General features: G+C 40.4%; 1 protein-coding gene and 1 pseudogene across 10 annotated transcripts in view; both read right to left on the reverse strand.

The window, feature by feature from the left end:
• adgrb1a (adhesion G protein-coupled receptor B1a) overlaps positions 1 to 26,803 on the reverse strand; it is a 210,769-nt gene that overhangs the window by 71,744 nt on the left and 112,222 nt on the right. For all 10 annotated transcript variants that reach the window (XM_086310179.1, XM_086310171.1, XM_086310173.1 and 7 more), the window contains one exon: positions 7,903 to 8,046. In XM_086310179.1, the coding sequence (XP_086166305.1) occupies positions 7,903 to 8,046 (144 nt within the window). The remainder of the gene's footprint in view (positions 1 to 7,902; positions 8,047 to 26,803) is intronic.
• Positions 20,775 to 25,221, reverse strand: LOC147318293 (uncharacterized; annotated as a pseudogene).

Consider the following 26,803-nt stretch of genomic DNA (forward strand, 5'->3'; position numbering starts at 1 on the left):
ACACCAGGCTGCAGCACATGAAGATTTACCTATTCACACAGACAGTAATATGGATTAACCTGCCTAACAGATTTAATGCTCACTAACTGGAGGTGCTGGATCCCTGTTCTGGATTGTTCCACCCCACTTTAGTCCAGGCCAATGAGACAGGCTGAATGTCTCAGTCTCTGCTAGCACAATGGCTTTTTCTATAGAATGCAGGTCAGCCACGCTGCCTCCACTCCTCCAGCCCCCAGAGCACTTACAGTGGGGCTGGCCTACATGACTACTCAGCTATGAACTCTGTCTCTCACACTGTTAGACACAAACCCACAGATACATGAAAACACAACTGTGCACACAGAACAACAATCATGCACATGCTCAGACAGATATGTAAAGTTGAAACCAAAGATAATTTTCTGTTAAAAAGTGCAACACACACACACACACACACACACACACACACACACACACACACACACACACACACACACACACTATAAGCTCAAATACAAAATACTGTCCATGGTCTTTGTATATTTTTGTCTGACACCAAACTGATTCCTGGAATTGCAGGAGACTATAGCAACATTAGTGACACTGTCATCACTCTGGGAAAAATAATAACATTTTTTAAAATAAATTTCACTTGGAGAACTAAAAAACTCTCACATGGCTTGATAGTTTCTGGGCTGCTACACAAATGTGCTTCTCAAACTCTTGCAAACCTTTTTTAGGACGTTTTTGTAACCCCCACCCCCCATTTTATTGCATAAAATGCTATTTTCAACATTAATTACAACAATTATTGTGATTTCATTCTTTCTATATTTGCACCTGAAACTAAACTGGAAAGTGTGTCTTCCAAATGTAACTCTCTTGAACTGGCTGCTTGGTGTGTAGGGTTGTTCACAGCTCAGGTTGCCAGGCTTATAGTCTTTGAGGTTGAATCCTTTGCAGTAATTTTACATTTCAGTTTCACTGGATTTCATTCAACGTTTGGTTAAACTTAGGAAAAGATCAGTTGCAAGTTGCAGCAACAGCAGAGGGACACATTTTTTTTTCAAGCCAACATGAAAATAATCAGGGGAAAGCGTTTAAATATATATTATTAACACATTTACATGTAAATACAAATTAGCCATCTAGCTTAAATGCTTCTGGCATAGACGCACCCTGGAATGCATTTAATTCCTCCTTTGGTCACTAGCGACTTTGTGGCTTTAAATATATTATCTCCCCCTGCTGGTACTGCAACATCTGCTTAAATGCCCATTTTTCACTTTGGACAGGGAAAGTATGAAATGGACAGGGTGGACCAGCATGTTTATTACATGCTCTGCTTTGATATTGGGTTGGATTAGACAGTTAATCCAGAAAAGACTATTCCTATCATGACAGAGATGTTTCACTTTAACCTAAATGCGATAACCTTTGCAAATTCAGACTGCAGTTGCTTTTCTTACGAAAAGAAAGCCTCAACATGGCATTTAATCTGTTATTAGACTCAATTGGCTTCTCTCAAAATGTAAAAGAACCCACCCACCACTTTAATCACACTCTAGATCTTGTTTCAACATATGGCATAGAAACTGAACATTTAACAGTGTTTCCTGAAAACCCTCTCCTGTCTGATCATTTCCTGATAACATTTACATTTACAATAATTGATTACACAGCAGTGGAGAGTAGACTTTATCACAGTAGATGTCTTTCTGAAAGCGCTGTAACTAAATTTAAGAATATAATCCACCCACTGTTATCATCTTCAATGCCCTGTACCAACACAGAGCAGAGCAGCTATCTGAACACTACTCCAACAGAGGTCAATTATCTTGTTAATAATTTTACCTCCTCACTACGTACGACTCTGGATACTGTAGCTCCTCTGAAAAATAAGGCCTCAAATCAGAAGTACCTGACTCCGTGGTATAATTCTCAAACACGTAGCCTAAAGCAGATGACTCGTAAGCTGGAGAGGAAATGGCGTGTCACAAATTTAGACGACCATCATTTAGCCTGGAGAAATAGTTTGCTGCTTTATAAGAAAGCTCTCCGCAAAGCCAGAACATCTTACTATTCATCACTGATTGAAGAAAATAAGAACAACCCCAGGTTTCTCTTCAGCACTGTAGCCAGGCTGACAAACAGTCAGAGCTCTGTTAAGCCAACCATGCCTTTAACGTTAACTAGTAATGACTTCATGAACTTCTTCACAAATAAAATTTTAATCATTAGAGAAAAAAAATACCAATAGTCATCCCACAGATGTAATATTATCTACAGCTACTTTCAGTACCACTGATATTCATTAAAGACATTCTTATAGCCTCTGACAGTGGACTCATCTCTGCGCTTGTCCTGCTAGACCCCAGTGGAGCGTTCGATACTGTTGACCATAATATCCTATTAGCGCGATTAGAACATGCTGTAGGTGTTACAGGTACTGCACTGCAGTGGTTTGTATCATATCTATCTAATAGACTCCAGTTTGTGCATGTAAATGGAGAGTCCTCTTCACACACTGAGGTTAATTATGGAGTTCCACAGGGTTCAGTGCTAGGACCAATTCTGTTTACATTATACATGCTTCCCTTAGGCAGCATCATTAGAAGACATAGCATACATTTTCACTGCTATGCAGATGACACCCAGCTCTATCTGTCCATGAAGCCAGATAACACACACCAATTAGTTAAACTGCGGGAATGTCTTAAAGACATAAAGACCTGGATGGCCGCTAACTTTCTGCTTCTTAATTCAGATCAAACTGAGGTTATTGTACTCGGCCCTGAAAATTTTAGAAATATGGTATCTAACCAGATTCTTACTCTGGATGGCATTACCTTGGCCTCCAGTAACGCTGTGAGGAACCTTGGAGTCATTTTGGACCAGGACATGTCCTTCAATGCACATATTAAACAAATATGTAAGACTGCGTTCTTCCATTTGCGCAACATCTCTAAAGTTAGAAATATCCTGTCTCAGAGTGACGCTGAAAAACTAGTTCATGCATTTATTACTTCCAGGCTGGACTACTGTAATTCATTATTATCAGGAAGTCCTAAAAACTAAACCTAAAAGAGAGCAGATTTCTCCTGTATTGGCTTCCCTTCATTGGCTTCCTGTCAAATCCAGAATTGAATTCAAAATCCTGCTCTTCACATGCAAGGTCTTAAATAGTAAGGCCCTATCTTATCTTAATGACCTTGTAGTACCATATCACCCTATTAGAGCACTTCGCTCTCGCTCTGCAGGCCTACTTGTTGTTTCTAGAGTATTTAAAAGTAGAATGGGAGGCAGAGCCTTCAGTTTTCAGGCCCCTCTTCTGTGGAACCAGCTTCCAGTTTGGATTCAGGAGACAGAAACTATCTCTACTTTTAAGATTAGGCTTAAAACTTTCCTTTTTGGTAAAGCATATAGTTAGGGCTGGACCAGGTGACCCTGAATCCTCCCTTAGTTATGCTGCAATAGACATAGGCTGCTGGGGGATTCCCATGATGCACTGAGTTTTTTTCCTTTCCAGTCACCTTTCTCACTCACTATGTGTTAATAGACCTCTCTGCATTGAATCATACGTATTATTAATCTCTGTCTCTCTTCCACAGCATGTCTTTATCCTGTCTTCTTTCTCTCACCCCAACCGGTCGCAGCAATGGCCCCGCCCCTCCCTGAGCCTGGTTCAGCCGGAGGTTTCTTCCTGTTAAAAGGGAGTTTTTCCTTCCCACTGTCGCCAAAGTGCTTGCTCATAGGCGTCATATGATTTTTGGGTTTTCTCTGAATCTATTATTGTACGATCTACTGTACAATATAAAGCACCTTGAGGCGACTGTTGTTGTGATGTGGCGCTATATAAATACAATTGAATTGAATTAAAACAGCCAACACACTGAAAGATCTTAGCATTCTTGTGAGTTTACTGGAAGCCACACTGTAGACAACACAGATCTGATAAACTTGAATGTTGATGAGCATGTCAGCTTTACTTGTTTCATTAAGTTGTAAAAGCAGTCATGTTGGCAGGCTATCTCAAATACTGTATGAACCTTTCTCACAGTTTTTTGTTTTTGAACCACAACCAAAGCTACCATCTATTTATGTTGGTTATCCTTCCCAAATCTCAAAAATATACAGTGGATAAATAAGAACAAACAAATGTGTGGTTCAGGAACACCAAGTTACACTTTTGTTTCCATCGATATTGATCTGTAAAATCTGTGGCTGCAGCTTTCTGTGGGTGAACCCCCACTGTTGAAGAGTAGTGCCAACATGTGAGGAGACTTAATTGCTGGAGAACATGAAGTCACTGGCAGGCCTGAGGGAAGGAAATGCTTTCTTTATCTGGCAGCTGTGTCAAAGGCAAAATAATATTACAAATAATAGTAAAAATATTAATAATAATTAAAACACACACACAAACATGCACTCTCTCTCACATATAACTCCATCTGCTGGGACATTTGCTGGGACTTCTGCTCCAGCACACTACATGGCAGCCCGAGAGAACACAGACGTGTGCCAGGCAGCAGGCAAAGGCTTTAGCTCCCAGGCAACAGCTGAGCTCCCATGGGCATCAGGGGGTAACCGAAAAAGACACGTGCGAGTTGTGAGGGGGTTGAAGTATTATTTGTCCTACTCATACACGCTTTGGCTGGCCTAACCAATAGGCTAGTCAGACTGTGTGTGCTCAGTAAGAACTAGCCTGGAGGGACAATAGTTTATAAGTTATGTGTGTGCAAGAACGGAAACGGTTAAATATCTGCTAAACAGCTAAATCTCTGCTCATAAGCACGCACACGCACGCACACACACACACACACACACACACACACACACACACACACACACACACACACAATATGGCTCCAGTTTTAGAGCCATATTGTGGACTGTTCAGAATCTGAACCTGTTAGTGGTGAGAGGAACTGGACTAGAAAACCCATTAATAATGAATGTGTGCTTGTGCTTATCTAATAAGCTCCATTATCTCTTTACAGAAGCACACATGCCGATCATGGAGTACAGAATATGCAAATTCCATGTGACCGATAATATTTTGAGCATGTAAAATGAATTTTTGCTCACACTGTCTTTAAAAGATGTTTAAATCACAGCTGCTTTAGTTACCAGTTACACCAGCTACCTACAAATAGAGTGGAGCCTTGAACACACCTTTAAATTAACCTGTACTTGAGTTGAGGTTGTCACGATTAATTACTATGTCAAACAGAAAGTTGCGTTCAGAGGGAAGTAAATGAATTTACAAGAATTATTTTTCTATTTTAGCAGTTTTTCACAATTTAACAATTAAATTAACTTTTAAAAGCAGAGTAAAATAAAATAAACATCAGAACCTGATAAAATTGTTTCATGTTTAAAATTACAGGTGAGTGTTGTGCTGTTTTGTGCTTACACATTGCAAAGAGGAGGAAAATCCTGCCTGTGGACCCTAACTCTATTCACACTCCTCTCGTTTTTTCTGTCACAAAGCATGTAATTTGTAGTTTCCTTTGTATGAAAAATAAAGCTTTTTTCAGAACATTTTGGAGCTGTGTGAAGGGACCAATCAATCAGCACAAACAAGGGATCAGAGAGCTGTTTTAATCAATGTAAGCAAGTCCACGCTCTATGCATAAAGAAGGCTGGCTGCTGGTGTGACATTGCCGTTGGGAGACACTTCTAGCTGCAGAGAAAATTGTCTCTAATTAGTCCTGATTGGCTCCTGTTGACTCCTGATTAGGAACGATGGCCTCACTGGCATGCTAGCAGTATAGTACTGTCTTTAATTGTTGTAAACTTTGTGACTGTCAAATAGCCCTGCTGTGATTGAAAGCCGTGCACCTAGCACCTGACTACAGACAAAAGTCAAGCCCAGCTGGTTTTGTCCCCATCAACTGTTAGAATGGCACAGGGCGAGAAGTCTCTCTTCTTCTCTTTCCTCTGACCAGCAAAATAATACGGACATGCCTAGGATTTTCTACCTTTTCCAACAGATACTCTGCTGGTCTTTTTGACTTTTTTATGAGGTTTTTATATATAGCTTTGAAATATCTGAATCCACTACTTTATAAGCAGAACACAAACACTGAAAAAAAATTACATCTGGTGTAATTTTGAATTCAGGGTGCAATCCAAACAGGTGGGTACAATGTCCACAGGTCGAGTTGACTGCTCAGAAACTCATTAAATTCATCCTACATCAACCAAACTTTTGACTAAGGACATGGTCACCTTTGTGACATCACAAAGGTTGACACCAAATGAGCCAGCTGAGATACTGGTACTTGCAGATGCTTTGTCCACCTGGGAGGGTTTCCCTGGGTAGACTCTGGCAAGATTTTACTGTACTGTGCATTCAGTTTGGCCAAGGGAACATCTTTGAACTCCACCAATGAATTACCACTCATGGCTATATACTCATCTTAAGACGATGTGCTGAATCTGTGCTAGTTTTTGTAGCACATAGAGAACATTCAGTCGCTGTCATGTATACCCTCAAAAGCTGTATAGAAGCTGAAAATGCATTTCTATATATATATAATTGAAAAGAAAATGGCCAAGCTTGGCCAATAACAGAGATACTTTGGAAACGTCACAGGGAACAGGACTTCTTAGTGTAATTCAAAATCAGAAGCAAGTCTCAACTGCAATCATGAAACACCTCTGGGCGGTTATTTTAAATATTATCTAAATTATCTAACTTTTTTTCCCACAAAGATATACAAACTGGAAACTCCAAAGAATCAACAGAAAAATATGATTAAAAACTTAAAATGTTTTTTAAAAAATGGACTGGTATTTTTGCTTTTTTACTATTTGAGCGCTCAAAGTGCTTTTTACTACAAGCCTCATTCACCCATTCACAGACATTCATACAGCTCTTTTATTCTAAGCCTAAAAGCTTTGACAAGGCAAATCAGGGTTTAGAATCTCGATACTCTAAAATATTGATGGGTTGTCTTACAAATAGCAGGCAATACGGCTACCTCCTGAACCACAGTCACCATAGTGTTGATTTATGTCCTTTATGTCTCTGGCGTCTCCTATTTTTTTCCAGATGGAAACCCTTTACAACCTCTTAGGAACATTATTTCTAAAGGCTAAGGATCACTATTTTCCTCTCTGTTTGCTTGGCAGCTGAGTTTTGGTGTCAGAGGTCATGGAACTACAACTTCACAAGCTCCGTTTGCTCTGGGATACTGCAAACGTTGACTGAAGTGAAGAAAATATTGCTAAATTAAGCTCTAGTTGTGGGTTATATGGCACTAGGCCCTGTATTGATTAATCATTTTCATAAATGTTAATGACCTATTTTATAATTTAAGATAAAATGACTCAAGGCAAATATCTATCATATAAACACATTATGTATTTCACACACACATAATTTGCTCATTTTCTTTGTCATGGTGCCTCCCTCCTCCAAAACCAGTGTTGTGTAATTCCCTTTTACTATAAGACACAAGTCAGTATGTAAATGCTCCTGCTTGTGATTCAGTGCCATCACATTGTTAAAGCAGATGGGCTCTGTATTAACATTTTATGAAACTTACTCAGGCCTGATTGAAGACAATGTGACTTTTTGTTGTACAGCTGTAAAACTGATTTTATTCTCCTGCATGTTTTATTTGCGACATTAAATACGAGCATCTCCGCACGCATTTGTCTGAGCAGGGTGCTTTGCTTTGCAGATTAATGGCAGTAAACACGGTTTTATAAATCAACTGCTGTTCCCCATTTTGCCTTTGTATCTTGACAGCTCCTGCCCAACCAAACAAACAAACACAAACATTCACAGATTCAAGCGTGTGTTCCTGAATTGTCAATCAGAAGCCAAGCTCCGTGCAATCAGTATTTGGTGATTATGTTTAGAATGTTATTTTCATATTTCTGCTAACTTCTTATTCTGACAGCTCTCACCTGGCTTGCCAGTAGACAGGATGTTGTTAGAAATGTTGACCTTGTTCTCAGGGCTGAGAGCCCAGTCCACCATGCACTTCCAGCTCTTCATAGGAAAGCTGATGCCTCCATGACCCCTTACTGGACGCTTATGGATGCTGAGAACTGTAAAAGAAAGAAAAACAAATGTGAACTTGAAAATGGGAGAAAGTGAGAGATAAAAAAAAAAGAGCAGTTTAATATCAGTACTTATTTAGCCAAGGAGCTCATTTTAAACCAAAGCTGGCGATGCATTTCATTTATGTTATCTTGGGATATACAGTATCCAGCCTTAGTAGTTTATACAGTATTTCTATATTATTATTATTATATATACACATATTATTATATATTGTAATTATGATTATAATTATTATTATTATTATTATTATCGTATATGTGTGAGCATTACATTTTTCTCCTGTAAATTACTTTTCTGAAAATATAAAATTTAATTATATAAATTTTTTTTAAATACCCCCAGTACACAACAAAAAGCACTCTCAAGGGACTTTATATTAAGAGATAAAGGTATTTGGTTCTACCCCAAATTGTAACCCTGGCATGATCTCTAAAGCTAGATGTTTCACCAGTGACGTGGTGGACTTGGTGTGATTTCATTTAATTTCTTCTTCTTCTTTGAAAAATAAGATAAGATGCTCCAAAGTTTCGTGCAGTTAGGCCAGCAAAAAAACGACATATGCAGGTGATTTATGCAGTCTTCATAGTCTAATTCTCCAAGGAGAATAATGAAAGAATACTTCTGAAAATAGACTAGCTAAATTGTCAAAGCAGTTTAAAAAAAAGATTGCAATTCAAATTTGGCACAATTCTGCATTCTAACTTCACTACTTTTACAAGTTTAGAAGAAGAATGTCTGATCAAACTCTGTGCTGGAAGTGGATGGTAGATTTCCCTGCATGACTTTGCTGCCATTTGAGGAGTGGGAGCAGAGAGGAGGTCAGCCGCTTAGGGGAAGGATGCAGTGCTTGTGTAGGCAGCTATTTGGCTGCAGACAGAGAGGCAGCATCGCTATAAACGGGACCTCTCATCTGCCCTCAATTCCCACGTACTCTCCCCTGATTCAACAAACACACTTTGCCTCGTTTTTATCCGGAGGTCACAGAGAGATTCAGAGCCTTTGTGATGACTACACTATGTGTTTTTCCTATGTTTGAAGAAAGTTGAGTTAACAGTTACGGCAATGGAAGGAAGCAGCAGGTGGTTTTGAATGTGTAGATGTGTCATGAGACACATCTAAAGACTTTCAGCCCTGAGGAGTGCTAATAATGAGCCTTAGTTATTCTCTTCATGTAAGAACAAGGCAAACAGAAACAGAAGGCTAGAATGAGGGCTGTGCTGTTCCTTGATGCGACAAGGTTCACAGTTAAGGAAAAACAGGAATTTGCAGAACAAAGGGTGGTGGCAAGGGCATCAGGGTGAAGCAGTGGTTAGCACTGTGGCCTCACAGCGAGAAAGCCCTGAGTTTGAATCCACCATCTGACTTTTCTGTGTGGGTTCTCTCTGGGTCCAGAGCCTTTGTGAGCCTACTTTCACTGGGGTTAGGTTAATAGAGATCGACAGACCACATTACTTTTGCGCATTGCATTGTAGGTACGAGTGGCAGCAAAATCAAAACACTGCATCAATCGCTAGCATTTCCAGCACCGGTAATCATTAATTCTGCAGTTTTAATCCCTACTTGCATTTTATTTGCCCCAAAAACAGTTATGTACAAAACGAAGGAAAACACTGCAGGTCCGTACAAAGACAGACGTGACAAAAAGGCAAAAAAAAAATTATGAGGAAAAAAAATCAAAGGAGTGAAAGGCTTAGACCCATACGAGCATACAGAGTGGACTAAAGACGTTAGCGTGCTGCCCAACTTTCATCACGCACATATTTATTATTATATGGTCCTAAGTGTGAGTGCATACACTCACAAAATGTTTAGTAACTTCAGATCCCTGCAACAAGCCCAGGTCCAGTTTACTTTGGTAATTTGGACTATTCCATTTCACTGCTGTTGTTAATTTTCAGATCCAATACAGATTGAAAATGTGACGTCATTTCCGGGGTAAAACCGCAAAGGATTGTAGGTACGAGTGGCAAGCGGTTTTTATCGGATTCTGTTGTGGAAGAGAAATTGTTCAAGCCATGTTTCCGAGGTAACAAAGAGGCGATGGATGGCCTGGATTGCAGCCATTCGAAGACCAAATATAACGTTCCAGAACACTCCAGCTCACTCCAGCTCACATGTTAGTCTGCTAAAATAAGTGTTTCATAATTCATTACATTTATTGTCTTTATTTATAACTGGCATTATTGTTTCGTTCTATTATAGAATCTTACAAGAAAGATGCCAAATTGTATTCCATTATGCTGTATTAGCTGCTTCAGTGAAAAACAAATCAACAATGCAAAAAAACCAACCAAACAAAAATAATCATTTCAAAACAACATACTGGAAAACAGTTATTCATCACTTGATTGCTTCAATACAACACTTGGGCACATATATGCGGGACTTTTTGTGGCTGTTTTGATATCACTCTCTCTCTCTCTTAACCGATCAAATCTCGCTGTGGTAGCAGCTTTAAACTCGGTATGTCCCAGGTTGATAGAGGGTGCCCAGTCTGGATCGCATTCCAGCATTTTGTAGGCTGGTTTTCCTACAAAATACATCAAGCATTAGCCCGCAAAGCCACAGTGAACAAAGCAGCATAGCACAACGAATTCAATTCAAATCAATAGAAGACTTATTTGTAACCTACATCAACAATTATTCAAATCCAAATCCATCCAGTTTATTTATATAGCACGTTTAAAAGCAAAAAGTTTGCCCAAAGTGCTGTACAGAAACACAGGGTAAAACACAAAATACAACCACTGACACTCAAAAACCATATCAACTCAAGCCAGTCTGAACGCTATCGAAAAAAGGTGTGTTTTCAAAAGTATTTTAAAAACAGGAAACGAAGATGCCTGTCTAATATTTAAAGGCAGCATATTCCAAAGTTTTGGGGCCATAACTGAAAAGGCTCGTTCTCTTCTACGTTTAAGCCTTGATTTTGGGACAACCAACAGCAGCTGGTCAGCTGATCTAAGGGTCCGTGAAGGAATATAAGGCTGAAGTAACTTGGAAATGTATGGGGGAGCAAGATCCCCCATACATTTCCGAGTTACTTCAGCATTAAGGCATTTATAAACCAGTATTAGGACTTTGATATTAATTCTGTGATGAACAGGAAGCCAATGAAGAGAAGACAGGATAGATGTTACATGTTCATAGCTGTGGGTATCAGTTAAGAGGCGGGCAGCGGCATTTTGAATGAGCTGAAGACGAGCAAGAGATCGTTGGCTGACTCTAAAAAACAGTGCATTACAGTAGTCAAGCCATGTTGAAATAAAGGCATGTATTACCTTCTCCATGTCACGTCTTGACAAAACTGGCTTCAGCTTAGCTATTTGCCTCAGTTGGAAAAAGCCTTTTTGCAACGCTGAACTAATATGTTTGTCCAATTTAAAATCTGCGTCCATAATGACTCCCAAGTTTGTCACATGCTGCTTGATATAAGACCCTAGCCAACCACAATTTACGAGCAGGCTGTATGAAATATTTTTAGGTCTAAATACAATCACCTCCGTTTTACTCTCATTGAAACTCCAAAAGTTCAGAGCCATCCAAGCTTTGATATCTTCAAGGCAGTTCAAAAGGATTTGGATGGAGCCTGGGCCATTTGGTGCTAAAGGCAAATAAATTTGGCAGTCGTCTGCGTAGCAGTGAAAGGATATTTCGTGTTTTCTAAAAATAGACCCCAAAGGGAGCAGGTATAATAAAAGAAGAAGAGGGCCAAGGATTGATCCCTGGGGCACCCCACAAGGAAGGGGGGCTGAGGTGGACTCAAAATTTTCAACTTTAACACTAAACGTTCTTTCACTCAAATATGAGTGAAGCAGATGCAGTGCTGCACCTTTAATGCCAACCAGGTGTTTCAAACGAGAGATAAGAATATTGTGGTCAACAGTGTCAAACGCTGCAGTAAGATCTAAAAGCACAAGGATCACGGAACTTTCACAATCAGTAGCTAAAAAGATATCGTTAAAAACACGTAAAAGTGCTGTTTCAGTGGATGAAGAAGGTCCAGAGTGCAGCTTCCCCGGCCAAACCTGACACGCCGTCGTCAAAAAGACTTCACCCTGCAGATTCCCCCGGCACAACATCGCCAGCCAGCAAAGATATTGTCGACATATTGGAGTCAATCGACCAACGATTGTCCAGGTTCGATGAAAGGCTGTCCTTGGTGGAGATTCTTCACCGGGAATTTAAATCCTTGCGAGAATCCCTGGAGTTCAGCCAGCAGCAGGTGGAAACGCTCGCTGCTGAAAATGCCACGCTAAGGGAGTCGGTGAAATGTCTCACAGACAATGTTACCCAGCTAAATAGAGAAAATAAAAAAATAAAAGAAACAGTTATTGATCTACAAGCTCGTGGCATGCGAGATAATCTCGTATTTTCTGGTATTCCAGAAGCCGCTGGAGAAGACGCGGAGACTATGGTAAAAAGCTTCATCAAAACCCACCTGAAGCTGCCGGAGGACACGGTGAAGAACATCGCCTTTGATAGGGTGCATCGCATCGGCCCCATGCGGGCAGCGGCCGGGAGACCACGTCCTATTGTGGCCACATTCGGCCACTTCAAACAAAAGGAACAGGTGAAAAGCCACGGCAGGGAATTAAAAGGAACGGACTTCAGCGTGAACGACCAGTTTCCCAAAGAGATCCTGGAATGACGCAGGGTCCTCTTCCCAATCCAACGCGGCTTCATCCAGAAGGGCTCCCGCGCTGTCATTGCTGTGGACCGGCTGTACGTGGACGGACAGCTTCACCGTGATCCCGACATCACTCCGTGGCTGTATTAACTTCACACCAGATAAGAATCCGCTACACCCTTTCCCTATCCACTCACACTAACTTGCATTAACATCTGTTTAACTCAAATCGCATCTTAAGTGTAATATCATAGCAAAATTTACACCGTCACTCTCCGTCAATGGTTTAATTGGATTGTTTCCGTTTTTTTTCTTCTCGTTTTTTTCCCCGTCTTTTTCCCCCTCTTGTTTTTATGCTGCTCACCCTTGTCCTTGGTTTCTTCCTTTTTTTATTTTCTTTCACTGCTTCGATCACCTGCTTCCACACACATCCACAATCAACATCCTTTATTTCGACACATACGCACAGCACGATCATGCAAAATCATGCGCTCAACGACAGCGCATTTACATCAGTCAGACAGCGCACACAGACCTATAGGATACACACACTTAAGCCAAGCGTACTCATATTAGTAAATATGCACACATATAGTCAAACTCAGGGAGCATCTCGCCACACATTTTTTCTCTCTCTCCTTCTCTTTATTTATCAACAAATGATGTATTCTCTCCACCTGTCTAAGCGACACACACAGCGTACACCCCTAGTTATACACAGACATCTATGGGCGCACTAAGGTTTGTTACATGGAATATAAATGGAGCTGGCTCCAGAGAACAGGCAGATGTTGTCCTTTTACAAGAGACCCACAGACCTCTTAGAGGTTCGAATGAACTTAAAACACCTGAGTTTCCTAATGTGTTCTCAGCTTGTTATAATTCTAGACAAAGGGGAGTAGCAATTTTAATACATAAAAATATTAATTTCACAGTACTCGATACAGTTATAGATCCAGAGGGCAGATTCTTAATCATTAAACTATCTATACGTGATAAAAAGCTATGTATTGTAAGTGTATATGGTCCAAATGTTGATGATCCCTCATTCTTTCACGGTTTTTTCAGTGCACTCTCTGAACACTTAGATGGCACATTTGTTCTTGGAGGCAACCTCAACCTTGGACTAAATGAAGAAATAGATAGGCTCAGTACAGCAGGAACTCGCCGCAATTGGCAGTCCACAAATATAATCAAACAGCATATGAGCGACTCTTTGCGATGCATGGCGCTCCCTTCACCCCACCAGTAAGGAATATACTTTTTTCTCACATGTTCATCACTCCTACTCTCGTCTGGATTATTTTTTTGGTCAGCAGCTCACTGCTGAGTAGCATTTCAGACACTGAGATTCACCCTATAGCTGTTAGCGATCATGCTCCTGTATCTTTAACACTAATGCACAAGAATAATACTACGCCAAGTAAAATACATCACTACTTAAAGATGAAGACTTTATTAAATATTTTAAAAAAGAGTGGACTTCATATTTAGACTATAATGACACTCCCGGAACTTCAGCATCTGTTCTATGGGAAGCAAAGCTGTAATGAGAGGTAAAATAATTTCTTTCTCATCACATAAAAAGAAAGAAGAAAACAAAAATATTAAGGAATTAGAAAAAAACATTACATCACTAGAAGAAGCCTACGTGTCCCACCAAGATCAGGAAACATTGAACAAAATATGCAAAACAAAACTAGAATTAAATGAGATGATTGATAAAAAAAAAACAAAATTCTTAGTACAAAGACTACGCTTTCAAAATTATGAACACGGTAATAAATCCGGTCAATTTCTAGCAAACCAGCTAAAAATAAATAAATAAAGAACAACTATAGGTGCTGTTCAAGATTCATCTGGGAACACAATATATGACCCGAAACAAACAAACAACATTTTCAGGGATTTCTATAAAAGATTGTATTCACCACAAATAAACCCATCTAAAAATGAAATTGATCAGTTTTTGGACAACATAACTCTTCCAAAATTATTAGACACTCAAGCAATGGCACTGGATTCACCACTGACACCAGGTGAACTCCAGGAAGCCCTGATAAGTATACCCAATAATAAGGCTCCAGGTCCAGACGGCTTTCCTGCAGAATTCTACAAAGAATTCTGGTCGATTCTAGCACCAGTTTTTTACAGAACGTTGTTGGAAATCAAAGAAAAGGGCTGACTTCCACCAAATATGAATTCTGCAAACATTAATCTCCTGCTAAAACCAGGCAAAAACCCTGTATATCCCTCAAGCTATCGTCCAATATCCCTTATAAATGTAGACCTTAAAATAATCTGCAAAGCTCTCTCAAAGAGACTAGAGAAAATAACCCCCCTCTTAATTCATCCTGACCAAACTGGTTTCATAAAAGGTAGGCACTCATCAAAAAATACACGCAGATTACTTAATTTGATAGACTACTCATACAGTAAAAACCTTGAAACTACAATATTTTCTTTAGATGCATTAAAAGCATTTGACAGAGTTAACTGGAAATTTCTATTTGCAACTTTACACTAATTTGGTTTTGGATCCTCTTTCATAAACTGGTTAAAAATATTATATAATTCCCCAACAGCTTGTGTCAAAACAAATGACCAAACATCCTCAAGCTTCTGTCTCCTGAGGGGCACCACGCAGGGATGCCCACTTCCCCCTTCACTGTTTGCAATTTTTATTGAACCACTAGTAGCAGCAATTAGACAGAATTCAGTAATGAAGGGCATAAAATGCAAGAACGTGGAACACAAAATCAGCCTTTATGCGGATGATGTGTTACTTTTTCTCCAAAACTCACAAACCAATATCTCTGGGGTGATTGAATTGATAAACTCTTTTGCAAGAATATCAGATATTAACTGGTCAAAATCTACACTCCTTCCGATTAATTGCTCCTTCCATAATTCTTCTTCTACACCACTGCAATGGGGAAATATAAAATATTTAGGTATTAATGTTTCTCCCAAGCTTGTAGTGTTTTCATAAGCTTAAAAACACTACAAAAGACCAAGGATAAAGGAGGATTAGTACTACCTAACTTTCAGCACTACTTCTTAGCCAACAGGCTTCAGTTTATCTCAGGATGGCTAAAACATACCTTCTTAGATGAACCTTGGCTAGATGTAGAACAAGCACTTTGCAATAATATAGAGATTTCAGATCTATCATTTATCAGCTCAAACATCCAACGACATGAATGCTTCAAAAGCATCAACATCAGCTCTTCTCTGACAGCATGGTGGGAGTTTCTAAAATTGAGTCTTCATTAATCCCATGCAAACGTACACCTATCTGGAACAACCCTGACATATTACAAAACAATAATATGATAAACTTTTCAGATTGGAGTGGTAAAGGAATCAAATATTTAGAACATATATTAGAAGGAACAGAATTTATTTCATTTGACAGACTAGTTACACAATATGGGATCAACAAGAAAAGATTTTTAGAATATCAACAAATTAAATCCATAGTAAAAATGAAATTTAAACCGGGTCAAGTTGAACTACAAACACCACCAAGTGTGGTTCAATTTCTTACTCTTAAAGCCCCCAAATTACTTTCCAAAAGATAAAGAATGCTTTCTAAAACAGATGAATCAATATCACTTCCTATTGCAAAATGGGAAGCGGATTTATCAGTTAACTTAGACCTAAACTTCTGGTCTCAGATTTGCTTAAAAACCTTTCATCTAATTAGAAATCCCAGTCTTCAATTAATTCAATACAAAATACTACATAGAGTGCACTATACAGGTCATCGGATGTTCAAGATGGGCTTTACGTCTACCAACAACTGCTCACACTGCCAAACCAATTCACCGGACAATTATATCCACGCTCTTTGGTTCTGTCCACCATTTCAGAAGTTTTGGCGCGAGATATGTGAAGACTTATCAAAGTGTCTGAAATGTAACATTCCAGCTTCCCCTTTAGTGTGTTTGTTGGGCAGCTTAGATAATGTCACTACAGATAAGAATATAGCCCATATGGTTTTCACTGCCCTATGCATAGCCAAGAAAACAGTCCTCATGAACTGGAAAAATAAAAATAATCTTAATTCTAACAAATATAGAAATTATCTATTAGATTAGTGTTGATACAGCCTCTGCCACCACATCAGATCAATTGCTCTGGGCTCCTTTGATTAGCTCTATCACCTAGTGGGGGTGGGGGGTCATAGTTTGGTCCCACCTTCGCTGTTGTGATTGGTGTGGGGGTAGGGACAGGCTTAGGGCGTCGGGGGGTTCCCCAGGAGCATCTTCCTTGGAGGGCACAACCCGGGGTTGCAGAGTGAGTTCTTCAGGAACTCACTCTGCAGGAGGGGGAGATACAGGAGAGGTGGAGAAAGATCTCAGTCTGGGCGTCTATTGTCTTGTGTAGTCTGGAAGATGAGTGGATGACGGTGTGGGTGCAGTTTTCTCTGTGGTGGGGCCGGGCGGTACTGTTATGATGGGCCCCGGTCCGGATGGGCCTGGGCCCCCTTTCCCTGGCGAGTTGCAGAGTATGGGGGTGCCTACTGGGGTCAGCGTGGGAGCTGGCCCCAGGGAGGGGTCACTTGCCCCTCCCTTCCTTCCCTCCCCATCTCCAGCTGCCTCCCTCTTCCCACTCCACCACAATCACCCACACATGCAGGGCCTTGGGGTAAAGGTGTGTCACCAGGGTGCAGGGGAGGCATCCCCCCCTCTGTCCCCTTCTGGCTGCCTGTGCCTCAATTTTATCTCACAACTTAGACATTCACATTACTCACACTCTCATAACACATACATATAGGATCTTGGGGGTGGGCACGCTACACGGAATACAAAAGACCATCAGGGTGTACACCTCACCCCTGGCGTTGTTGCCCACCTCTCAATTTTAAATACATGTAGACATTGAGGGCTATCAGGAGGAGCTATGCGCTTACCTGCTGCTCTCTGGCAGGTAGCTCCATGCCCTCCTGGGTTTTAAAAGGCACCTTAGAACACACATGCATCAACACTACATATGAGCGGGCGGAGGGAGGTTTGGAGTCTTCTCTCACCCCCGCTCTCTGCGACCTGCTGGAGCGGGGGTGCTAAGAGTAGGAGTTGGCCATCCGACTGGGGTTTGGAATGTGGGGCCTCCCTGCTGCTGCGGAGTCGGGGCGGTCTCTTTCTCCCCACCCCAAGGAAAATGGTAACACCACCTGGGTCTGGGTGCAGTTTCCCCCTCCTGGGGCAGGGGTACCTAGACCCGGGGCTAAGAGTACGCTTGGGGAGTGTGATCCTAATGTGATGCACGTATGTAAATCCTGGACCAAATTTCATATAAAATGGTAAACGCTTTTCTAGTCCCTAAGGACCCCAAAGCGCTTCACACTACATTCAGTCATTCACCCATTCACACACACATTCACACACTGGCGATGGCAAGCTACATTGTAGCCACAGCTGCCCTGGGGCGCACTGACAGAGGCGAGGCTGCCGGACACTGGCGCCACCGGGCCCTCTGACCACCACCAGTAGGCAAACACGGGGTTAGTATCTTGCCCAAGGATATTTGGCACACAGCCAGGAGGCAGCCTGGGATCGAACCACCGACCATGTGGCATGTTGACTCCTATGACAAACTGAAGCCTTTTGGAATCTGTGTAAATGGAGCTATTGATGGCTTTTCGAGAGTTATGATTTGGCTTCATGCCTGTTCAACAAACAATGATCCCAAAGTCATTGCTGGATATTTCATAGCAGAAGTTGAAAAGAGGATGGGAACACCTGCTAGGATTCGCTCTGATCTGGGAACAGAAAATGTCATAATGGCGGAGATGCAACAATTCTTGCGATGGACTATGGATCCGAACGTCAGAAACTGTTTTATTACTGGATCCAGCAATCACAATCAGCGTATTGAAGGCTGGTGGGCCTTTCTGAGACAACATCATGCTCAGCACTGTATAAATCGTCTCCAGGAACTAAAATACCATGACTGCTTTTCTGGATGTTTTTTGGACAAGCAGCTCATATTGTTTACGTGCCTGAACGTCATCGAGGTATGTAACCATGTTTATATTCTTTTAATGAGTCATTGCGGGGCGACTGTGGCGCTGGGGGTTGGGAAGCGCATCTGTAACTGGAAGGTTGCCGGTTCGATCCCCAGGCTCTCTGTCCTGGTCGTTGTGTCCTTGGGCAAGACACTTTACCCTACCGCCTACTGGTGTTGGCCAGAGGGGCCGATGGCATGATATGGCAGCCTCGCTTCTGTCAGTCTGCCCCAGGGCAGCTGTGGCTACAACTGTAGCTTGCCTCCACCAGTGTGTGAATGTGAGAGTGAATGAATAGTGGCATTGTAAAGCGCTTTGGGTGCCTTGAAAAGTGCTATATAAATCCAATCCATTATTATTAGTGTGTGTGTGTTAGAGAGAAAGAGAGACACGGAGAGAGAATAAAAAGTTTGCTTTAACACCCATCATGCACCATCCCTATTATCACTGGGTTCAGGATATGAAAAAAATGCATATTTCACTGGCCAGAAACATAAAATCACACTGTCTAAAACAATTCACTTTTAATAATTACTTCCACAGTATCACGTGTTTACCACTGTTATTCTTGTTGTTGAGTATTTTTGATAAACTCTGCTTTTCTGACTGTCACTGTGTGGTGCTTTTGGGTAACATGTTGAGCCAAGAGAAATGTGTTCTTTTACTGATATGAAATTTTTTAAAATTCTTAATATTTAATAGGAAGAGCTGCAGCAAGTTGCACATATGTGGAACACCCACATAATACGCAGAAGCAGAAATGCTGTTGTTCCAAGTGGACGTCCGATTCTCATGTACACCATCCCTCATCTCTTTGGAGGACAGGATCAGAAAAGACAATCATTATTTTGTTTGGATTGGTGGTTCAAGATAGTAGCAAGCAAGCCTGTCTAAATATATTTAACCAAATCTGTGTACTCCAGTGAAGAATCAAAATTAAAGCAGGTCCTTGTATTAGTATTGCTTTTGTTTTTTTAATATTTTGACTGAGACATTTATGCAAAAAACAGGTGTTTGCTTCCCATCTAAAGAAAACATTTGACATCTGTTTATTAATTGAAATGAGAACATTGAAGTAAATGCTTGAATACGCAAAATGTTTTAAAAATAAATCAGAAAGACGTGCATTGAATAATTTCAACCTTTTGGCATTTCCAATTATTTTTTTAACTGAATTTCTATTATATCTGATTTCTGTTTTAAGACTGTCGAAAAAACATTTTTTGCTGATCCCATATATTCTCATTCATGAAATATTGTTTTCAATTTTACTGAAACATTGTGCAACTGTTATTCACCCACAAACAGTTTCTTGTAAATAAAAATTCTGCATTATTTAATAATTAACAAACACTGTTAGATGTTAGCCTCCCTTTTATTTGTGTTCAAGGAAAAGAAAACACAGACTCTTGATAAACACTACAAAACTTAACTTGTGTGCCAATTTTCTGTGTCTTTTATTCCAGTCAACTATTGCATCAAACACATTGCCTTCCAAAGTTATTCCCTTAAAATATGTTCTAAACAAATGACTGGTGGAAAGGTAAAAAAAAGATACTTGAAAATAATTAATATTAAATCTTTTGAATTATTACTAAACAAAACATCCCCTCTAGCAGACATCTTGTATCCAACAAAACTGTACCACAGACCTGTGGAAACGACCTTGACACATGATAAGAACTAATAATAAGCATAGTTCACCTCTTGCTGCTAACCATATGAACTTATTAAACATAATTAGTTAAAAGTTTTACTAGTTTAAATGTTAAGTATGAAAATTTAAACTGAAATCTACATATTTCATGGTGGAAACAAATTGATGTTATCCACAATTTTTGAAAATAAATTCAAATATGAAAAAAAGAATGTTTGGTTTTTTTTTTGGTTTTTTTTTGGGGGGGGGGGGGGGGGGTTACTAATAAAACACTTCCCTGAAATTTAAGCTCTTTCTTTTTTTATACAATGATGTGTTTCCTGTTTGTGGGTTTAACAAACTTTATAGCTTCATGGCCCGTCATTGTTAGTGCAAACCTTTTATTCTTTGGTTTAAACATGATGGACTTTAATCAAGCTATGCTGAACTCATAAGAGCTTTTAGCAGCCAAAACATTGTCCAGTTCATTTCGTAGTTCTGGGTAGGACGTGTATGTCCATGGTAGTTCCAGAAGAGGGCCGCGTGTGTGTGCCACAGGTCGTCGTGCCAGTCCATCCACAGGCGTGAACAGTACCTCAACCTTGTCAACACAGATGACATCTGACCCAGTAAGAAACCTGAACATCCTTCTGAGCCCTGTATCTTCAAGTCCTCTGATGTACTGGTGCAGAAATCTGAAGCTCTGCTTCTCTGCTTGAGTGGTGGGAGAGACAGTAAGCAACTTCAAAAGCTTTCTCGTTGTTGGCTTTTTATCTTCATACATTAGTAGGACATCTTGTGGGCTTTGAAAAGCTTTTAGGAAGTGGCTTGCAACTAAGGACATTTTCTCTGCGGCATATGCTGGTTTTTGGATTAATTGTTTGTGTGCGACTTTCAGAAGGCCTTTTAAGTTCTCTTTGGTTGGAAGCACTGATACATCCAGGCGATCCATGAGATCCAGCACTTCATCCCTGTCTTCATCTGAAAGATCTTCTTTTAGTGCCCTTTTTATCTGATCTCTATCTGATTGACTTAGGTAAAAGAGAAGACTTTCAAACAGCAGATCATCTGATACTTGATTCTCACCGAAGATGAGTGCCACTGTGAAAACAGGAGCAAGGCGACAAGGGAAATATCCATGGTCTTGAAATCCCTTCAGTAAAATTCTACCCATGGATTTCCACTCTTCTTCCTGCCATTTAGGAAACAGTGATGGCACTCTGAACTCCTCTCCTTAAGCTGTGTTGTCCACAAACTCTGACCAAAATGCAGCATACACATCTCTTGATACACCGTCTGCATCAGCTCCTTTTTCATCAATGTAGGTGTATTTTAGAGGTTGTATGAGGAGTGCTGGATCTTTGAACTGGCTGATCATCTCCTCCAGAATAGTAACCCTGTGAAGTTTGATGGTAACGCAGACAATCATATGATCCTGCAGAGCTTATTGCTTCATTGCTTATAGATGTATCTGGACTACTGACTGCTGTGTTTGTTGGAGGAAGTGTAATGGATGTGATGACCAGATCATCTTCCTCAAACTGCAGGAATGGTTCATCTATTACAGTGTCATCAAGTTGACAAGACAGAGGCTCTCCAAGGGAGGGTCCAATCATTACCTCAGATGTGTCTAATAATACATCTTCATCAGCATTCCTAGATTCTGATGATGAGACCACAACAGTGTGAGAAGCTTCTTCATCTCCTTGATGTGAGTCAGTCAGTTGTGTAACATTGTTTACATGTGTTTTCCCTCTATCATAAACTTCTTCATCATCTTCATCATTGGAAAATCTTCTTGTGCACAAGTAAAATCTCAACATTCCCATTTTAAGTGCTGAGTAGAGTTCTCCAACTCTGACATCTCCACCAAATACAGCCTCTTCCTGATAGTCTAATATGTCATGACCAGTGTTGGGACTAAGGCGTTATTAAGTAACGCGTTACAGTAACTACGTTATTATTGTGGTAACGAGCACGGTAACTAGTTATTATGCCAAAATCAGGAACGCGTTAGTCGTTACTGGGATTTAGATAGGCTCGTTACTCGTTACTTCGTGTGGTGGCTATCACGGAGCTTCCACAGATTCAGTAACATTAGCAAGTGGTGGAGGCCAGCAGGTGGATGAAGGAAAAGGGACGCAGAAGGAAAAGAGACCCGAGGCGGCCGCCGGTCCAAGTATCAGGTGAACTGAACTTCAGGTAAGAAGTTATGACCTGCAGTCTATCTGGGTCAGATATAAACCAAGTTTAGGTGGAGTTTATTTTCGTTATTCTGACTTTTTCTGTACTGCGTGCTAGCTAGCATGACGGAGTTTCTATACAGCTGGGTGGTGCTATGAAGTTAATGAAGTTGAACTTTATTTTGTTCATAAGTTATTAGAGTTGCCAACCGTCCCGTCTGGTATTCAGAGAAAATATTACGCGTTTCTTATTGAGGTGAAAGGGAACAGTTTGTCCCGTAATTCAGCTACAATGAAAAAGACACAAAGCTGGAGTTATTCTGTGTTTACGCTGCACAGCTGCCTCTTCTTCTTTCATTCTCCCCCCTCCCTCTCCCGTTTCTACTTCAATCATGAAACCTGATCAATGATCAGCTGATCGGCTCTCTTGTTTGTTTATCGCCCACTTTGCGCCTTAAGAGGAACCAGCGGATGTCGCGCTAAACAACAGCAGCACTTTTAAGCTTGATCAGCTGTTGTTAGAATTTATTTAATATTAATTTCTAGTATCAGCTGATGTTTGCTGGAGCCACAGCTGCAAAAAAGCTGCTGGTCATGATGTCGGTTTGTATATCTGGTGAGAGGGAAACATGAAGATGAAACCAGGAGATGTCCTTACTGGATCATCAGAGCTGTGATGGAGAAACAGGTTTACCTTTTAGCTGACATGAATGAGTTGAAGGGAAGTTATGAACTGTTTCTGAGAGACAAATAACCCCAGGATCCTTTTTTAGGTAGCTGACAGCTGGTAACTGTGCAGGGGCGGGTCTAGCAAAGTGTTGCCAGGGGGGCATGTAGGGCATTAACAGGGAGAGGGGGGCACAAGGAAATACTTTTCTTTCTTATTCTCATTTAAAATGTCTAGCTTTTAAAAAATAATTATCTGAGTCTTACAACAAACGATTGATAGATTGATGCATATATACCATCAAAACAGTGAACATCACTGTCACAACAGCGTTTGTTTTCATTCAAAGGCTTTATGATTTTTCCTATAATGGTGGGCGGTCTCTAGTCAAAATGCCCGGGACGATTTTTTTTTTCCCAGTCCAGCCCTGTATGCAGCTCATCTGCAGTCTGGTGTTACCTACATCTTCCTATTCAGAAGGCAGAATTTCCGAGTTCTGAGTACAATCAAAGCACCACGACTGCAGTTTTTGTGTTGGATGTAAAAGGTGCACATGACGCTGTGGCGTAGGCTAGAATCATGGCAGCAGTCAATGACGGTCCAGGCGTGGGATTTCTCTCGTGGAAATATACACATTATCTTTTCCTATCTATTGGTAGGTGGCACAGTGCACTTGTGGCAAGTAAGCAAGCTAGAAGACTGGCAAAGTTATGGAAGCAACACATTAACAAGAGAATTCTGAGTAAAACCAAAGTTACTTTCCCTAGTAACTAGTTACTTTGAAAGTAACGAGTAACTTGAAGTAACTGAGTTACTTTTGAGAGAAGTAACTAGTAATGTAACTAAGTTACTATTTTAAAGTAACTTACCCAACACTGGTCATGACTGAACACCTCCCATCTTCCAAAATTGCTTTTTCCACTTGGAAAGAAAAGATCTTTAGCATACTGTAATATGTCAGCTTTTTTGGAGTCTTTGGGCACATCAAAGGTCCTTGTTCCTCCTCCTCTGCGCTTTCTCACTTGCTTACCTTCATGGATCCACCCTAACTCAATTTTTCGAGTCTTTTTCTCAGCCCATTTGTTGTTTTTTGCATATGTTCTTTTTCTCTTAGAAACAAATGCCTCCTCATGATCAGGTTTCTTCTCATTTTCATTGATTCCCATCTTTTCCTTCAATTTTTCAAGCAATGAGTTTTTTCTTGATTCCTTAGTACTTGCACCACTGTTTTCCAAGCAGAACTGTCTGGCAGCTATCCGATCACCATATGTTGGGATGTAACCAGACAGGGTCTTGTCTTCCATGAAATCAATCACTGTGGGATCAATCTGTAATAACAGAGATATTTATTAGTATACAGAAGTACAAGGTATACCTGCTGCCACACCACATGAGGTACCTCACTAAAGAAATGTATGTAAATTTCACATGTGTTTTGATAATTGTCTATTATTATTTTAGTGGCAGCCATCGATATTTAGCATTTATTCTTTTCCTCTCTTTATGCCAGCAACATTAATCAGATTCTCTAACATGTCATTAATAGAAATATTACAGTATATACAATGCCCACTTTTGAAAAAGTAAATTAGTATTCACGTATCTTTCAGTTGCACAGTGCACAAAGGGTTTAACTCATTGTTTTTTTAAATTGAAGCCAAATATCAATATAAGCACAGTTTAATTCATTTGTTTTATATAAACAAGGAAACATTGTGCATCACATAATATAGTGATATATTTAAGAAACCTGGAATCTGCATAGGGTTAATTAGTAACAATTAATAACCGTGGTCATAACAACGACCCAGGGTTATACAGTGGGTTAATTTGTTTTACATTCTCGATTCCATATAGAGCCACACCAATGCAGCCTACCGTTACGTCCTCACGCAGTCAAAGCGAGAGAAGCGAAAAGCGCTGTGGTTGCTAACTTAGCAATATGTCACATTTTTAGATGCTGTAACTTCGTAAAAAGCGAGTTTTACAAATTTCCCCCTTGAGAGAGCACTTACGCGTTCTTGTAGCATTCATAAGAGACAGTCCTCAGGTACACCACGATTCCGAAGAAATCTCAGAAGTGGGCTATCAGTGTTTGTGTCTATGTTGAAAGCAGGGCATTGAAAGTTAAGTGCCAGTTCTGAAGAGCGTGAGCTCTCCACATCTACCATGGATTTGGGTTCCCGAACGCAACGCGTTTTACATTCTTACAATAAAAAATGTTATTCTAATGGTACCTTTTTTTTACATTTGTACAATATATGATTACGTTCGTACAATATGATAATTATATTGTACGAACGTGATAATTATGTATATTGTAATAACGTGATGTTATGTTGTTCAAACGTGAAAAGTATATTGTTAGAACAATAAACTTTTCACATTATAACGTGATATACTTCTATTTTCCTTTTGCCTGGGTGGCAGCTCTACGCTTCCGTAGAAGAGAGCAACAGTGGAAGAATTAAATATTCGACAGCACCTGGGTGGAGCACGAGCTTTAAACTCATGCACAAGAGAAATGTCAAATAAAACAGGTTTGTGATCAGAAAACACGGAATCCCCAATTTCCAAATTAAAAACAGATAAACCGCACGATAACACCAGGTCAAGAGTGTGCCCCTGCTGGTGTGTAGGGCCTTGTACAAACTGCACAAAGTTAAAAGATTGAATAAGATTTAAAAACTCCTGAGCAAGCAGTCCATCAGAGCAACAGACATGAATATTAAAATCACCAACTATTAAAATCCGATCATATTTAGGCACAATGTCAGCCAAGAAACATGAAAAGTCATTCAAAAAGTCTTTGTTAAACTTCGGTGGTTGGTAGATTACTGCACACCCAACCGGTTGAAATGTCCCAGTTCAATTATCAAAAGTTCAAAACTGGAGGGGGAACCGGTACATGGAGTTGTTTGCAATTAAAGTTATTTTTAAAAACTGTCAATATTCCTCCTCCTCTACCTGATATCCTTGGAGCATTTAAAAATGAGCAGTCGGAGGGCAATATTTCAGAAATGAAGCTAGACTCACCCATTTTCATCCATGTCTCAGTCACAAAAAGGAGATCCAATCCATTTGAAGAAAATAAATCATTTAAGACAAATGTTTTACTTGCTATGGACCCGGCATTTATTAAAACCCATCCTCGTTGGAGCTGGAGTCTGGGCGGAAGTTGTCTGTGAAGCCCAACTTAATGGGCGCAAATTCACAAAGTTTATTCCACAACGCCCAAGACATGAAAAACACCGGCGAGCAGGCTCACGTCCACTCGAGCATACGACAGGAACCAGACAAGGAGCAACATGATCCAGGAGATGCCTTGGGATGCGATGGAATAGACTATAATCCACTGGAGCAGCTGCTAGAGAAAAAGTAAGGTAAGCTTTAAGCTTCACTAGCCGACCGGCACGTTTACCGCGGCGTCTGCGACGATGTGTTGGAGCAGGAGGAAGTGCTCCGCGTAGCAGGTAAGAAGGAACATCAGGAACATCAGCCAGGGATAGGGGATACCCTGTTGTTTGTCCTTGCTGATTTGTCAGAAAATATTAAAGATCCAAAAGTTTTTAGCGTTCATATACCAGTCGCGAGTTGATTTGGGTGGCACAA

The sequence above is a fragment of the Aulonocara sp. 'chitande type north' Nkhata Bay genome, linkage group LG11 (genome assembly GCF_057382095.1).
Source record: "Aulonocara sp. 'chitande type north' Nkhata Bay isolate Kocher_YH1m ecotype deep benthic linkage group LG11, A_spYH_male_GT1.1, whole genome shotgun sequence".
Lineage (NCBI taxonomy): Eukaryota > Metazoa > Chordata > Actinopteri > Cichliformes > Cichlidae > Aulonocara > Aulonocara sp. 'chitande type north' Nkhata Bay.